The sequence below is a fragment of the Epinephelus moara genome, chromosome 10 (assembly GCF_006386435.1).
Source record: "Epinephelus moara isolate mb chromosome 10, YSFRI_EMoa_1.0, whole genome shotgun sequence".
Classification (NCBI taxonomy): Eukaryota; Metazoa; Chordata; class Actinopteri; order Perciformes; family Serranidae; genus Epinephelus; species Epinephelus moara.
In genome coordinates, this window is record NC_065515.1 from 28,395,481 (window position 1) to 28,413,472 (window position 17,992).

The 17,992-nt window shown below is 40.4% G+C and overlaps 1 protein-coding gene and 1 long non-coding RNA gene across 3 annotated transcripts in view; one reads left to right on the top strand and one right to left on the bottom strand.

The window, feature by feature from the left end:
* Positions 1–6,851: 6,851 nt before the first annotated feature.
* Positions 6,852–16,311, bottom strand: LOC126397160 (uncharacterized). Of its 2 annotated transcripts, none has more exons than XR_007570619.1 (3): positions 16,239–16,311; positions 14,278–14,404; positions 6,852–7,842 (listed from the first exon to the last, which is right to left on the bottom strand). It is a non-coding gene; the product is annotated as an uncharacterized LOC126397160 (long non-coding RNA). The 2 variants fall into 2 exon arrangements; XR_007570620.1 differs by having other exon boundaries at positions 14,211–14,404.
* Positions 14,919–17,992, top strand: part of LOC126397159 (contactin-associated protein-like 4) — a 108,168-nt gene continuing 105,094 nt past the window's right edge. The window contains exon 1 of the mRNA XM_050055715.1: positions 14,919–16,301. Within this exon, the coding sequence (XP_049911672.1) occupies positions 15,957–16,301 (345 nt within the window). The 5' untranslated portion in view covers positions 14,919–15,956. The remainder of the gene's footprint in view (positions 16,302–17,992) is intronic.

A 17,992-nucleotide genomic window follows, 5' to 3' on the forward strand; every position in this document is an offset into this window, starting at 1 on the left:
TGTTAATGACAGCATTTAACATTTATAGGCAAATGTTAATGGCAGTATTTAACATCTAAACGGTCTTGGTTTTTCAGTGGGCCATACTGATAATTGCACATTAGAACCACTGTAATTATGCTGAAATAGGCTTGGAACACTTCATCAATCCACAGTAATCATTTTCTGGAAGTGCTAATTTAGATTTGAAAAGGGGATTTAAACATTAGCAGGGGGCTGTAGTTTGAAATTAACTATGTGGAGGGAACCATAGAATGAGGTATTGATCTTTGTGTGATGTTTATGCGCCACCTCTGCCTCTCCAGGTGCCCATTTAATGCTGCTCTTAAACACCTTATCTGGTTAAATACCACAAGCTCCTCTGCTCAAATCCTCTTAATCTGAGGTAGTCACTCTCTCCGTAAATCTAATTATATGGGTAAATATTGCCTGATTCCTTGACAAAATGCAGCTACAAGCCTCTCATTCACCTCAGCATTTTTTACATTGCTTCTATATCCCTCACTCAATTTATATCATATGGTCTTTGAGCCAGTTATCCATACTGTAACAGGCCTTTTCTTCTGTTTTCCAGATCAATACGTTTGTCCATTTCACTGCCAGAGAAGTAGATTTGCGTGCTTTCTTTTCTTTCCATTTTCACACTGTTCTCTGAGTAAACATGAATTATTTTTTGAAAAGGGTCATACGGCTCTTTTGGAAGACATGGTGCTCAGTCTCTCATTGTTGATGCTGTTAAGCTGTAATGACTTGTTGCTCCTGAATGTCACTGCATGTACTTCTTATAGACAAACACTCTTGATGTTTCCACAACCTGCAAACTTCATTGATTTATTCTGCTTTATAAACTCCATGTTAGCCTGAGTCTCATTACTTAGCAATCCACTTACTTCATTTTCCACCTGCCTACCACATTTTGTTTAAATTCCCTAAAGCTGGTGTCTCCAGGGTCCGGTCCTAATTTGACTCTGCTGCAAGACCCCTAAAACTGGTTTCACTGCTGCATCTATTTTCAAGATCATTATAATGGACATTAGCTCACATGCATGTTTCAGTGTCTTGTTGTGTTCAAAGCTGCTCTTTTATTGACTTGTATGCTGTTATGCTCTGTTGCTTTCCATCTCTAAGAATTTTAATATAGCTGTTTGTTTGCTCTGCTGCTGAGTCTTTTTTTCTGTTATAAATAGCTGCATATTCTCTCCCAGGTTGTCAGAAAATCACCATAAGCTAAAGCTGAAAATCCAATGCCACTATAAGACTCTCCAACTCAACTCAGCTTAAAACCCTCTCAAATTCCCTCAAGTCCACACAGAAACCTTGACCTGCTGATACTGTCTGTCTCTCTGCGTGGCTGTCTGTGTCTTAGGCTTCAGCCTCTCTTTAAAACTCATGTACTGTGGGTGATTTTTTTCCTCCTGTAATGGCTTTTTTCCTAATTTTTCCCGTATTTGTCTACCTGTCCACCTTAGTTCTTTTCACCTTTCCTTCACCCATTACTGTGTAGAACAACAGTACGTCAGTGCTAATCAAACATTACTTTTATTTGGCGCACACATCCGCTCCTTCTAGTGAAGCCATTGCCCTGACAAGCGTTGTGTCAGCCTCTATTTCCCAGTCGACACTAACACGGTGGAGATTGCAATTAGAACAGAAGGGATAGAAATAATGTGCCGGGTGTTGTGTTCTTTTACAGTCTTATTAAGAGGGACGAGGGCTGAAGTTAATTTTCCTTGTGGAGATGGCTCTGTCTTACACCAGGAGGGACTTGAACAGCTGTGAGTGTAGTGTTACAGGAGCTGGATGATAGCTTGAAGGGTCTTTCTGTGGTTCAGCCTCCATTACTTACAGAGCAGGCTGTGGTTATAGAGAACAGGATTGAATTGCCCCAGCTATTCATAAATCCAACACAGAGTATGTGGGTAAAAACCTGCCTCATTTCTAAGTATCTACTAGCTAGTGTCAAACTACATAGGTGTGGGCTTCTTCTCCGAAGCCTTTGTGCTCCACTGTCTTGCAGGTTCCCTTGAATCGTGGCTACGCCTGGATCGTGGGTTGTGGTTATGCTGCTGCTGTGGTCCTGCCTGATGCCGACTACTACTGCTGTTATTGTTGTCATACTATTATTGTCTTACTTAACTTACATTAAAGGGTTTCTTTTGAGGAGTTGGATCCATGGAGATGTTGAAGCACTTTCCGATGTTTATATATATTTTGGTATGATTGTATTGTTTTTCTATTGTGTGATCGATTTGACTGTCATGATGTCTGTTGCGTGGCTGTGATTTTATAATGGGATTGCTGAGTTCCTGTCTGCACAACAAATTTACCTTTGGGTACTAATAAAAAAACCTTGAACCTTGAAAGCGAGAGCCGTTTTTATCTACATTTATTCGAATGTCACAACCACCGCGAAATGACCCATTTCACCATCAGAATTTGATCAGTCGGTTCGATCACATTAGGAAAGGTTGTAGCCTGATTAACTGGCAGAAGTAAAGTGTGCCTGCTCTACGGGCCCAATGATGTGGAAGCAGTGCTGATCATCTGAGTAATCTTATATGCAGCAGTTGAATCTATTTGGCTTCATGCACCACGAAGGAACTTTCATAGGAACAAATATAGTAAGTAATACTGTAAATGAATAAACGGCTACTCTCGTTAGTGCATTTGTCACATGATCGCAGCCTCCCCAAATAGGTGAGTTATGCACAAACTATTGGCTCCTGATTATGTGGGATGTGTACAAAATTTGGTGCATTTCTTTTTGTGGGAAAAAGTACAAACAGTGCATGAGAGCAGCCTGAGCTTTACATTGTCCAATCAACATTTACTTCATCGTGATAAGTTAAAGGGACATTGTGTAACATTTTCAGTTGTTTATTGGCAAAAATTGATGTCTGCATTCATAAATATGTCATCACTGGTGTACTATTACCTCCACCAATAATCTGACTTATTCTCGTAAAAGGAGAATTTCGGATTTGTTTGTACATTGTGTGGGTAAGTCGTCTGTGGGGTTCCATTACGTTTCGCCATCTTGAGAATACACCCGCCAGCAAGGGACATACAGCACCGCCTTCGGCGTTTTCGTTGAGAGCCAGGCCAGCACTGCGTGACTGAGGAGCCGAAGGAGAAGAGCAAGAGGCACTTCGCTACTACCCTGGCAAATTTGAAACAAAGTCCCACTCTTTGAGCATAATGCAGGATCATACATATGCAGCATCATGGGAGACGGAATCCTTGTCGCCAAGAAAGCGCAAAAGGGAATAGAAAAGGCAGCGTGACCGGCGAATTAAAAAAACAAAGGCCCACATCGGGGTAGCCTTTCCCAGGTGGAGAGAGCTGCTGAGGGAGAATGGTAATGCAATCACAGGCCAGCGCCACTGCTGGCTGTTAGCCGCTGTTAGCGGCCAGTCGCTAACAGCCTCACCCCTCTCCTCGCATCACTGCGTCGCTGTTAGCTGTTAGCCGCTGTTAGCCGCTGTTAGCGCTGGCCTGTGATTGTATTACCTTTCTCCTTCAGCAGCTCTCTCCACCTGGGAAAGGCAACCCCGATATTGACCCTTGTTTGTTTAATTCGCCGGTCACGCTGCCTTTTTGATTCCCTTTTGCACTTTCTTGGCGACGAGGATTCTCCCGTGATGCTGCATAATACATGATCCTGCATTATGCTCAAAGAGTGGGACTTTGTTATGCGGCAGTAGTGCCGCTGGCCACTAACAGCTGTTAGCGGCGCAGTAATGCGAGGAGAGGGATGAGGTGTGTGAGGTTGAGCCACTTGTCAGTTGTCAAAGGACAAGACGTGATTGGTTTGTTTCAATTTACATCCGCCCCAACAGTCCTACGTTGTAAAGCAGCCAGCATGGTGAGGAGGGGGTTTTTCAACTCGTGTCGCGTGTGTCTGTGTAGGAGCCTGGATGAATACTCCATGAAGTATCGGATGACGTGGTTTCATCAGTGTTATCATAGCTTTTTGGTACACAGCGGCTACAGTTGTTGCAATACGTGTTTGAAACAGTGAGGCGCTAGAGTGCGCCATCTGTTTGAATGCAATATATGATTTCAACGTTAGATGGGAGAAATTCCTACACACTGTGGCTTTAAGGTAAAAACATTGTCTATTTTCACTTTAAGTCCCAAGTTTTCAGTAACTACTGATTTCAATTGTAGTTCAGTTTTATTTAAATTGGGTTTCATGATTGAAACTTAACAAATGACTAACTGCTTTATTAATTTGTAAATTTGTTTATTGTAGTATCATATATTTCAAAGCAATCACACGCATTACAAGCTATAATGTAACTGCCAAAAATAATAGTTTTAGTGATACATTAAACTTGACAGCCAATCCTTTATAAATCTAAAATCTTTGTGTTCTTTTAATAAGCATTCACAGAGAAACATCCTTCAGTCAGTAGTATTCTTGCAGCTAAGAATGAGCAGGAAATCAACTAATTATTCTAACCTAACCAGCACTACTGTGTAACTAGGCCAAATAATAATCCACGAAGAGCTGGTGCAACCAGCTAAAGCTAATTGACCTCTCAGTCTGGTTTAGGCTTTGTGACTGAACAGCATCATGTAGAAAATAGAGGCTTTCACAGCTCCACAGTGCTGCAGAAGTACTTGAATCCATTCAGCTGAGAAATTGAAGATATTTAACCCAAGTTGGAGAGCAAACTGAAAGCTAATGCTGAATGTGTCTGGGATTTCTTATATGCTTCAATTTATAGCATATAAAAGTCTGAAGACAGCTTAACATCTTAAATCTGAGGCTGTTTCTGCTCGCCCTTTACACTCTTCTTTCTAGCATGATCACTGCTTCATGTCTCAGCCAGGTATACCAATTCAGGACAGGAAATGCCATCATTTGACATTTAACCATATGTGTGCCATACATTCATGGGTTTTAAAGGGTTGAAAGAGCTTAAGGTAGAAGATTTCTAGTCTCATAAACTCGACCCTTGTGTCAGATTTTGTTCTTCACTCCGGATAATAGAGTGAAATGTTGATCCATACAGTGTTCTTGACTAAGATCTGCTCCACATTTAAAATAATCCCAGTGGCATATGGAGGTTTCCCAGTTGGTTCCTCGAATATAGATTCTTATTTTGATTTGAAATGATGTCAGGCACTGAGACGGTGCTCTTATCCAGAGTAAATCAAGGACACTTGTAAAACACTTGCCGTCTCCGATGGGCGCAAATGAGCTGCTGTGGGATCTGAACTTGTTATCTTTGAGTTTCTGTTCCATCTCACCACCCCTGACGCCATAAAAAAGTCATAATCCAGCCCTGACACCAGACGTCCTTGGCCTGTATCCGAACACTGTGCCAGGAGGAAGCATCCAAAATAACATTCCCTTTGATGCTTTCATGCTAGCCCAAATAAATCCATGTATGATTTGCAGCAATGACACATATTGACTTATTTGGAGGGATGCACTTATTTTTGGGACTTGTTTTGGAGTTGTTGGAAAACTTAAGTAAATGAGAACATGGACACCCTGGTGTACCCTCAGCAGATTAGCACAGGATTGACCTTTTAAATAGACAAACTGTTTGTTTCCATTGGCCTCTGGATGAATATATTTTATTAATGAAACATTCTGCACTCAATACAGCAATTTAGCTAGGCTTATTCTAAAATCTGTTTCTGTTGAGCAACTGTGTACTAATAAAACATGTATTGATTGTAGCTGCACAGCCTCCCATGGACCAGCACATACACACCCTCGGAAAACAAGAAGGTCACACTCCAGAGTTTGTGGTTGGAGAGACCTTTTGCTATGAAATTGGGCGAATAATTCAATACAGGAAATGCTTTATCTTTTTAATTTATAGAGCTTAGTATCAAACTTTAACACTTTTTTTGTGACAGATTGAAATGTTTCTGCAACGCAGAGTATCAACAACTGCCAAGTACTGAGAAAAGACACATTTATAATTCCGGGTAGTTTTTTTTTGTGCCAATTTAGACCATTTTAATTATTTTATGCTCTTCACAGCACTTTCACAGTTTTCATCTTTTTACTTTAAGTCTGTGGATGATCCTCAGCAGAAGAAAAGTGACATGTCAGAGCGGCACAGATCTTTTCTTGTTTTCCTTACCTTAAATGAAAAACCTGTCTCTTTACAGTGTCTCATCAAGTCAAAGTCAAAAATTGAACTAAGTGTAACTGTGATGATGTTTTATAGCTAAAGAAATGCATTGCATACTTAAAGGAAAAGACAAGGGCTCGCTTGAGGTAATTACTTGCCCATCCAAGAAGTTTCCTCTGGCTCTGGGACTGTTACTTAGTGAACATTATCTAGGAAGCAATTACATTTCTTGCAAAATGTATTTTGCAAAACAATCTTGTAGTATAGTGCTGTGTCTGGGGGATAGGGATGCCTGTTATCAGTAGACGTACAGAAGAGTTTGCATGCTGCTAAAGTGATCTGGTTGTATCACTGATATGTACTGTGCGACAGTGAACAGCTGTAGGGGTTGAGTGTCTTGTTTAGAGACTTGGGGCCTGTCCCATTATGCGCACTTGATCACACTTACGCACTTGGACACTTGACGTGCGCGTCCATGTGCTTAGTGTAAGTGTGCAAGTGTATCCCATTTCTACAACGACCAAAAGTGCAGTGCGCTTGATTTGAGCGGTATTTGGCCAAGTATAAATCCCACAATGCATCACCAGCTGGTGGAGTTCCGCCAATAAACTAAAGAAGGAGAAGCTGGTGAAGTCTGCCCACTATAGTTTAGTCTGCCATCATCCGGATTTCGACTGAGATGCCGCCGAAGAAATTTCAATGGAAGAAAAATGTTTTATAAATTTAACTTTATATCATAGTCCTGTTCATATCATAGCGTCATGATGGTACATGTTAGGAAGCTTTGTAAATGTGTCTGTGGTGCGGAAATTCACATCAAGCTTTGCCCTGGAATTATTTACTAACCACAGAATTTATCTGAAATAGGGACCACGGAACAAACGTTCCAACAAACAGCTAAAAATACTGCAGCTGATGGATACAGGTGAGTAGTTTGCTCCGTCATTTCTTTTGATTGATGTCTTTATTTCCAACATGACAAATATTATAAAACAGTAGTTAACTTACTTAATCCTTCCCCTTTTATTCACTATTTAATAACCTTTAACTTTCCTTTAGATATCCAACGTAGTGTTATATATACCAGCATATTAACTGACTTTCTTAAATGCATGTAATAGAAATATCATGAATTGTTCATGTACCAACATGAAAATATATTCATATATCCATATACATACATACATCAGCTCAACATAAATCACAGCTGCAGATTCCTGCTGATTATCCACACATTTTTTCATCCCTATATGAAAATTATTTCTTTACACCCTTTTCTGAACTGAATCATGTTTGGATAATGTTTTTGTTTGCGGAGAATAACATCCAATGCGCAATGAAAGGGGCGTTGTCAAGTCTGTCCCAATTTCATTTAATATCCCCACGTACTTGGCCACTTAATACATGCTTGAACACTACAGGCAAATGTACGTTCTGCGTGGCAAAACGTCACCAGTGTGCGCGTAACCATCCGCACTCAGCCAACTGTGGAAAAATGGGACAGCCCCATGGATAATCCTGTGGAAAGGAGCATTGTTCACACACACTTTTCCAGCCCTCTTCTCCAACCTCTGACCGCCGCTGCTCTAGAGGGTGCTTGGTCAGTTGGCCTTCTGATGTGGTTGGCCCCAAAAGTCATGATCTCCTGACCGCTTGGTTCATTGTGGTGATGTGCTAATTTGACTGTCCAATAGAGTGGCGATGCAATGTTCCTGGCCTGTTTTTAACCTCAATTACCTTCCTGAATGGAGAAAAAAAGCTTTGTGTCATTACGGTTTGCAAGAGAAAACAAGGAAATTTACTGGATCTGAACTGACAGGCATGCATGACAGACACTATTGTTTTGGTGATCAAACAAATGATGCATGACTAACATGGTGGATTTAGTGAATCATTTTCTCCACACAGATTTCCTTGTGTACACTGTGCTTGCCTTCATTTTGGGCTCGTTCTACTTTCTTTTTCAGTTTCTGAAGAGGTATCTACCGCTCTCATTGTTTCTGTCCATTGCTCTCTTCTTATTTCCTGCTCTGCAGTCCAGCAGATGTCAGTTTGTCTTCCTCCCTCCCCCTCTCTGTCACTCTTTCTCTCATCTGTGTTCTTCACTTCTTTCCTCTCCAGTCCAACCGTAATGAGTAAAGGTCAGTATGTCTGCTCTCTCCTGTTGTGCTGTCAGTGTTCATGTCTGTTACTCCAGTACTTATTAGCGCTGGCCTTTAGCTGCTGCCCTAACGAGCCGGCAGCACAGCACTGAAACAGCTGGTGGAGAAACGAGAGGAAGGAAGATGACCTCAGACCCAGCTTGTACAACACACACCTATTTCCTATCCATAAATCTGATGCTAATGTGGAGAAACAAAATTCATGGTCATGTTCAATCATGTTGAATTTGGAATGATTATTGGTGTTGTTGACAATATGTTGTTGACACCAAGCTTTTAGCTAGACAACAGTGCTTTGCTGTGATAAACAGAAAGACAGCATGTTGGTATAAAGGTCACAATGACATGAGAAACAACTTCACAACCTTCAAAGTGATATGATAACAGCATGATGCAATTTGGTGGTGAAAACGTTCTTTTCCCAAAAACAAGTGAGGTTAGTTCGACAAACTCTTCTCCGTGAGTACATTGTAATCATGATAACTCTAGCATTATCAACCTTATTTGGTACATTATGAATGTTATGGTCCAACAGACAGAAGACAATCAGGAGAGACAGAAGAATGAAATAAGGATGAAGTTTAATGTGAAATATAAGTGAGAGAGATTATTTGTGATTGTGGGACATCTGAGCGAGGAAGATAAATCCCCCCCATGGAGTCTAGACACTGGTGGAGGTGGTAGTGGCTGATGACTTTGGTTGATGATGACTGTTGAGGCAAATAGAGGTGATCTAGGTGGTGATGGGGAGGTGGAGGGTAGGCAGGGCAGCAGCATGAAAGGACAGCGGGCAGAAAGAGATGATAGGCTGATAGAGAAGGTGTGTTGATGTGCTATTGGTTGATTGTGGATCAGCTTTAGAACAGCTGATGACTTGATTGACAGCCCTGAACACTGACAGCCAGACAGAGTGCAAGCATGCGTGCAAGGAGTGAATAGCAGGGTGAGGAAGAAAGTTACAGCCTAAGCCAATGTCCAGACAGTCTAAATCCAGTGCAATATTTAGTCCAAACACATTATTACATCCATATATACATCTACTGACTGCTGTTGCATAATTTCAAACGTTCATATTTCTCTTTTTACTGTCCACAAAAAATCAGTTTTGTATATAAATATGCTGGCACCTTGATACCAAACTGTAGTTTCATTGCATATGATGTCTGTGTGCTGTCCAGATGGAAGGCAGGCAACAGGAGCATTGCCCAAATGCCTATGATTTGCGCTGTTTACGGCTGTTCTGATTGATTAATTTGGGAAAAAACAAGGCCCGCTTTAAGTCCTGAAAACAGTACGATGTGAAGGGGAGACGTAAACCAAAAAAAAAGAAGAAAAGAAAGAAGAAAAAACTCATTCAGAAACAACGGCAGATGTCAATCAAAAACCTCCGTCTTCAGTCTGGAGGAGCTGAGTCAATTATTACATAATGCTAATGCTTAAGCATTATGTTAAACATTCCTCGAGATGGATGCAATTACAATGTGCTGTGACAGTTTCTTTGTGTTTATAGCCATGACCCAATGTTTTAATGTTGTTTCACCAGACTTCTGGCAATGGTTGATCTAACAGATAGAATGCAGTAGCTAATGTTAGCTCGTAACGTTAGCCTGACAGCTGTGCACTCATGTACAGAAAAAAGACAGTTATACTCATGCACATTTACTCACCCAACCAAAAACAAGAAGACAGTTGTTTCAGTCATGGACCCAGTGATGGGAGGTAGTTACAACAGGCCCCAGTGCACACTATAATGACAGGTCCTAATGCAAGCTACACACTAGTTATGCACCTAAACAAGCTACTGTATGATTTTATAATCTCATCACATGATCAAATAGAGAGTTGACATATATATTACCCTGAAATGATTATTGCATATATATTAATATGACAAAAATACCAAAGAAAATAAGGTTTTCATTTAATTCAATAATTTGTTATAGTTTAAGTAGAATAAGCATATATTTATTATAACATAATGTAGATTGCTGCTGACTATGTTACAAAAAAAAAGAAAAAAAAAAAGAAAACCATAATGGAGTTAGGCTTGCCTTTTCAATGGCATATGCAGCAAATGGCACCATTTATTTTTGAATGTGAGTTCCCTTAACCACAGATGAGGGCCCATTTTCATATTGTTGGAGGGCCCACTCTCTCTTTGGACCCCCTCACCCCATGGGCCCCAGTGCAACAGCCCTGCCTGCACTGTCTATATTTACGCCCTTGTGTGGAACCAACCGCTCACAAAATAGGCTAGTCATAGTCCATTAGACTCTGGTGCGCCTTCATCAGCTTGCTGTGTAACATCACTAATGCGACAAAGACTGGAGGACGCGGCCATTTGTATTGGGGATTGTGTCCACACCAGGCAGATCAGTCAGGTTGTTAGAAAAATCATTGTTTTTCATTTTGTGTGGCTCACATCCAGCATGAGGTTCTGATGATACCTGCCGCCCGCAGGTTCATCCAGTCCTTTTATATAGTCACGTTATTTCAGATTCATGCAGTATATGGATTTATGACTTCCTGCCCTCCATCTGAATTTTGCACATCATAGTAGTCATGTGATTTCAAACAAGTTATTGTTGCAGCTTATGTTGGCCAGTTCCAGGGTGTTGGTACTGTGGACACTTACTCACTGGAATTATTTACAGGCACAGAAAACAGGCCCCAGCCATTGTTAAAGCAACAAAATTATCTGCCATGAAAACTCTCTCTGGTGGTTGAGATATCTCGCTCTATTTCAAACTGACTGACACTTTGCCAACTGTCGTCCTACACCGCTTCCATAGCACATTATATGGAACAACCCTCACAGGGTTCACAGTGTGTTGTGATCATTCACTATTTCAGAGTAAAGTAGCGTTATAATAGATGTGATGAGATGAGTGGACGTGTCCACTTCACTTCAGGCTGTGTGTCTGAAGTGTTGTTGTGGTATTGATTTGTGTTGGCTTCGTGTCAGCGTGACATCATCTTGGCAACACAGTCTCAAGCGCTCTTTAGGCTTGCTGTTTTATCATGCGTGAGTGTGTGTGTGTGTGTGTGTGTGCTCTGCAGGGGAGAAATCCCTCCATCTGCTGCTCGGGTGCCATGGATTTGCTATTCCCTGACTCAGCACTTTTTCTTCTTTAACACGCACGCATGCACACACACACGCACACACTTATACACACACTCACACACACAAACACGCACACCCCTCTCAGTATTCAAAGTGTCGTTATCTTGTAGCGGCCTTTTCCATCACCTCCAATGTTTCTTCATAATCAGGTTCTGCCATAGCTCTCACTTCTCTTGCTCTCTCTCTCTCTCACACACACACACACACACACACACACACACACACACACACACACACACACCAGCAGCATCCAAATTAGAAATGAAATTGCTGCTGGATGAGTTTTGGCAATGTCTCTGCAAAGGTTAGCTACAGCTCATATTCTCTGTCTGCAATGACACCAGCCACACAGCTGTCTTTTCTTTCACCTTCTGACCCGCTGACTTTCTGCAACAGGTTTAACATTTCTGAATAAAAACACATCGATTCAGACTGTACAGAGTTGTGAGGGTTTCTTTGTTTGTTTACTGTTTGGAAGTGGACTTCTCTGTGAGGTTAACTCAGAGCTGAGGCCTTTTGTTTTTTTCAAATCAAGCCATTTTATTACTTGAGTGTTTTTTTGCTGAGCTATCACTTTTAAATACCATGCACATTTATTCTTTATTCTTAAAAGAAATATTGTACCAAAAGATTAAACTAGAAATTTAAGCTTAAGTGGACACAAGAAAGCCAGCTCATTATGATTATAAAAAAAAATCCAGGAGTATACCGGTATTTATTTTGAATGTTTAAAGGTGTGTAAAAGATGAAGAGTCAGAGTAGAAATCAGTCTTTAAAATACTTTTTACAGCAAAAACACACTGATCTCACTCCTTCACTCTCCTTCCTTCCCTTTCATGACACAAACCACTCAGTGCTCTCTTTTTCTCCAGACCTTCAGTGGACTGATGGCATGTCATTTGTGCTTTCTCCCAATTTTATTCTCTTTACTTTCTTTTTTCTTTGCCTTAATATTTTATCAAAAAAGCAGATGACTAGAACTGGGAGGTATTAGCTGGAAAACACAATGGGACCATATTATGAAGCCTCATCTAGTCCAAATCCAAAGTAGATAACAACATCGCATGAAATAAACATTTTACACATGTTTTTCTAAGGTTCTGCCCAGGCGCCTTTCAAAACAATCTATTGAATGTGTGATTATGTGTGAAAAAGAAGTCAACAAAGACAGAGATGCCTATTTATGGGCTAACTGTATATGAAAGCACTTCTAGAAAACCTAGGTTTATAAGACTTTTTATCTCCAAGACAACAAAGGAGCCATTTGTTTATCATTCATATACACTGATGGCAGTCTAGGGCACCAGAAATGAGTTCAAAACTCCTCCTCAGGTTAGGAGCATCACTAACGACAACACCTACAAGACACCAGGTCAGCTGCTTGCCTGCAATTGGCTCTGTAACCAGGGAAGTAAGGCAAGCCCTTCCTGTCAACACAGGCTCTTGTTGGCTGTGTAGAGGAGATGGAAGCACCTATTGGCTCAACTGGGGTGTCAATCAAAAGGTCAGAGTTTGGCCACCAGTTTAGTATCAAGTATCAAGGTGTTTATACACAAAATAGATTGTGTTTGTGTACAATAAGAAGAGAAATATAAACATTTGAACTGATGCAATGGCAGTAAGTGGATATCTATGGATGTAATAATATTTTTGGACTAAATATTACACTGGATTGAGATTGTCTGGACCTTTGGGAATGTATGAGGACTGTTTTTGTTGTAATAGTATAAATCTGTGGATTATGGTAAGGCACAATGAGTGGGTTATACATATTTGTTTGTTTTTTGTCTGACAAAAGCATTTATTCAACCTGCTGTGGTGGTTGTACCTTGAAATGATATGCATCAGTCGAACTGCAAGGATAGCTATCAAACAATAGGTTGTATTAGTAAACCACTTAAACAAACAAAGCAAATGTACAATTACATATTATAATCATCAAAATCATGTGAGGGCCCACAGGTTGGTTGTTAAGATGATAATATGTATATATATATATATATATATATGTATATATATATATCAGGGTGAAATCAGTTTAACAAATTTGCTTCTATTAAAAAATGTAAAATTTTGCTAAAAAGGCTGATGGTATACCTTTTGCGAATATGCATTTTCTAGGAAAGGGAAGGCATGACCCGCCCTACTCTGCCTCTGGTAGGCTAATCCTGACAGTTTTACCCTAACCCTTATTATACTGTAACTCTGCAGTGATACAGTGCAACACGTACTATATGATCTTTTGCAATATAGAATCTTTTTGAAAACAAATTTGGAAAAAAACACAATGACCTTTACAGATAGACTCAAGGCTGATGTTGCTGCCAAGGTGAATACTTCAAAAAAGTATTATGTGTTATATATTTGTAATTCATTTAGATCACTTCATCTGTCATCACATTGACATTAAAGGGCCTTTTTCATGCCTTCATGCCCCGCCTTTCCACCACACCTACCTGCCAGCCTATAACCTGTTAACACATCTCCCGCTGCTGGTCCACCACAACCACCTTATTACTCCCCGTCACTATAAATATTCCAGCTTCACAGACTCTTGTTATCAGATTGGTCTTTGTCATACCTATGCAAGACTTTCCAGAGCATTACCAGACTGCCTCCTCCTTGCCAGCCTGCCTTTGACTCTCCTGTTTACCCTGCTCCTTCGTAAACCATTCAGCCTTCTGTTCTCACCCAAGACCTCCGCTCCCACATTCTTTGTTTCTGTTCACCTGTTTCCTGTGGCTGTGTGGAGAGACTACCAGTCAGCTCAATGTTATGAGTTTACCTGTTCAGCTGCCTGTCATTTCCTGTGCTGTGGATTACCTTGCCACGTGGCTGCACATTCTGCATTTGTGTGTGTGCCATGGGATCCACGCCAGTTCCAACCAACCTGCAGCCGGCTCCTCACAGGTGTGTTGGCTCCCTTGGTGTGTTCTCCATGTATCGGATTCTCTGCTCATCTGATGTCGCCTCCTGCCTGCTCCCTGATGGTTACTGCTGCAAACTTTTGAACTTTGCTGTTTGAAAATAAAATGTTAGAAATAGCCAGTCACACTTTGCTAGCAAAAGGATTATTTTAAGGCAGAGGCTATTTACACCTGGGTGTATATTCTGGGGTGTCTAAGCAACATGGAGGTATGATATAAACGCAAACAGATCTATTAAGCTGCTCTGCTAAAGTTATGTACACAATGTGCATTCAGCAGCTTTACACACAGTCTAAAACTAATGAACTAACATTGACTCATGCAGGACTTTAACCCCAGTCCCCTGTGAGAAAGGCCTGTGCTCAACCTACGAACCCATCACATCTGACTACCTCCATGGATTGTGTGCCTCTTTATACTACACCTGACTCACCCAATTTTCTCACAGTGCATTTGTGAGAGTATTTGAAATTGCCTGGTACTAACCAAGACCTCTTAGCCCTAACTCTTACTTCTTCAGACCTTGATGCATTAACATGACAAGCACTAGCCAATCACTGCACACAGTGGGATCCACAATAACGTTGTAGAGATGAATGCAAATAGCCCAACTGCTGCACTGCGACTTTTTTCACATGGGAGGACAGAGACACTACATTATTTTAATGTATACTCTGGTATCAAAATCTAATTGTTTTCATATATTGTCAGTTTTCCATGGGAGGTTGCTGTTGAAGCGACAGACATCTTACAAAGCTGCACTGCTCTAATGGGACAAACTTTTTTCCTAGACTATAATATGAACATAGTGTGAGTTAGTCTCATACATCCCTGCATGTCCTCTCCAGCTGTTGTAACAGCTGTCGCTAGGACAGAAGCGGGGCATGTTACCCTGAAAAACATAGGAGGGACGTCAGCGCCGCAAATCACTGTTGAAAAGACAAAGGCCTCAGCTGAGTGATTTAGGTCATATCAGTGTGGAAATGTGAATGATTTCTCAGCATATTCTAACTCACCCTCAGAGCGTTGTCACCTTCATAGTGCCATAAAAACCCAAGCAGATACATTAAATGGAAGGACACATCTTGACACTTCAGTTGTGGAGAGTCATCAAATTGCTTTAAATACCATCCCGGTGCTGCGCAGTCTAATCCATTTCCTTCAAGTGTTTGTGACTCAAATATATCCCGCTTAATGTCTTTGCTTATGAGGATTTATTATTTATCATCATGAAACCAGAGGAAGTGTTTGACATATTGCAGGGTTTTAAATCTGTGAGCGTGTAAGTGGACTTAAATCAAAGCCAGAAATGGGATAAACTATGTTTATACTGTATTTTGCAACATTTCAACTAAAAAAGCAGGATTTCCTCCAAATGTGCTAACTACTAATAACTCTAGGAACAAAGCATCAGCTAATGTACCTTCCCAGTACATTAACCCTCGTCTTTGACATTCTTGTCATCTGTAGACTTCTGACTGCTAATCTGTGGACATTATGGAAACATATAAACAAGCAGTTTGTATTCATATCCAAACTGTGACATTTATTATTGGCCAGTTTTAAAATCGCAGCACGGAGAGTCTACTCCAGAGTATATATTCACAGTTTTAAAGATTCATTTCAAGAAGATTAAAATGTAATGAATCACATATCACTTCTACAATTTCTCTCTCGACCTTCGCTCTCTCTTCATTCACCTCTGCCAGCACCCTCTTCTCTACACACACACACACACACACACACACACACCTCATCATTAACACACACTCTTTGTCGCTGTCCCCATGCAGGAGCCGGAGGTTGGTCTCCCCTCGTCTCAGACAGATACCAGTGGCTGGAGGTGGATCTGGGGAGGCGGACCCGGATCACTGCTGTCGCTACGCAGGGACGCTACGGCAGCTCTGACTGGCTGACGGCTTACCTGTTGATGTTCAGTGACACAGGACACAACTGGAAACAACATCGACAGGAAGACAGCTTCGGGGTAACTCTCCTGCAGTAATCAGTAAACAAAACAGTACAAAGAGGAAAAGCACAATTGCTATGTAATTGTTATTTATTTACTAAGATTACTGTTTTTTTCTGCACTAGAAAAAAAATTGGCAGTGAACATAATCCAGGCAGAAATTACTTGGCCACGCCAAATGTAAGCTGGAACCATGAGGCGTATCAGCATAATTTCAGGGGACAGGCTTGCCTATACTGTAGGTGCAAGGCTATTGGGAAACAGCATCAGAAAATAATGTCTACTCACTGACGCCAAACCACACATTTATTCAAATAGAAAACTTTTGCATGCCACTTTGAACCAATTGTATTTTTATCTCATGAAAATGTGATTAACATTGAAAGTTTTGAGTCAGTGTGCAGGTGTTAGATGACCAGTTTAGCACTGAAGAAACTTTAACAGTTCACACAAAAGCTGAACATGTTGGTCAGCTGAAGGAATGGGGTTAGTTAGCACTTACACTGCAGGTCAGTGGGGCTGAACACATCAGCAAGTAAATGCTTGTAGACATAGTAACATTGCTTCAGACAGCAGATAATTAGGACAGAACGAATAAAACAAGTGTTTTATTGTCTACTTTTTGAATACAAAAGGCAAAAATTTGTCTTTGGTTTACATGTGCAAAACCAGCTATTAAAAAGGAAGGGGAGAAAAGACACAATAGAACACATTTCCATAAAAACACAGTACTCAATAGAAGCTATATAAAAGGGAGCACCAAGTACTAAATGTTGAGGACTGAATCAAGGTTCAATACACAGATGAAAACGTGCTGTGTGCTGAGGTAGCAAACTGACTTAAAAAAAAAAAGTGGCTGTCCTTACTGATGAAGCTATTTTAACAATTAAGGCATAGTACATCAACCAAATTTCTCACTCAAGCCCTCTTCGCTCAGTCTTTAATCTTAACACAACAATTTTCATCACTTTTTATACAAACAAGTACAACACTATAAATGTCTTCCAGATATGTTTGTCCAAAAATCGGTCCACATTCAAACACTTGTGCGTCGCCCTCTCTGTGACAGCAAGTTTGCCCCTCCATCTTGGAGTATGGAGTATGGCAAGCCGTTTTAACATTTAATCACTAAGTCCGACTATCCGGAATTACCATTATAGATATCTATAACGTAATTTTGACTAGTAGTAATGTCATTGTGACTAGTATAAATTTTAATTTAAGATATCTGTAACGTCATTCTGACTAGTCAAAACTGAATTACAGATATCTATAACGTCATTCTGAATAGTCAAAACTGAATTACAGATATCAATGACGTCATTCTGACTAGTCAAAACTGAATTACAGATATCTATAACGTCATTCTGACTAGTCAAAACTGAATTACAGATATCTATGACGTCATTCTGAATAGTCAAAACTGAATTACAGATATCTATGACGTCATTCTGACTAGTCCTGAATTACAGATATCTATGACGTCATTCTGACTAGTCAAAACTGAATTACAGATATCTATGACGTAATTCTGACTAGTCAAAACTGAATTACAGATATCTATAACATCATTCTGACTAGTCAAAACTACAGTTACAGATATCTGTAATTCAGTTTTGACTAGTAAGATTCAAACTATTTTTGCCATTCATGTGTATGGGGTTTGTCATTATAGATATCTACAATTACATTATGACTATCTATAATTC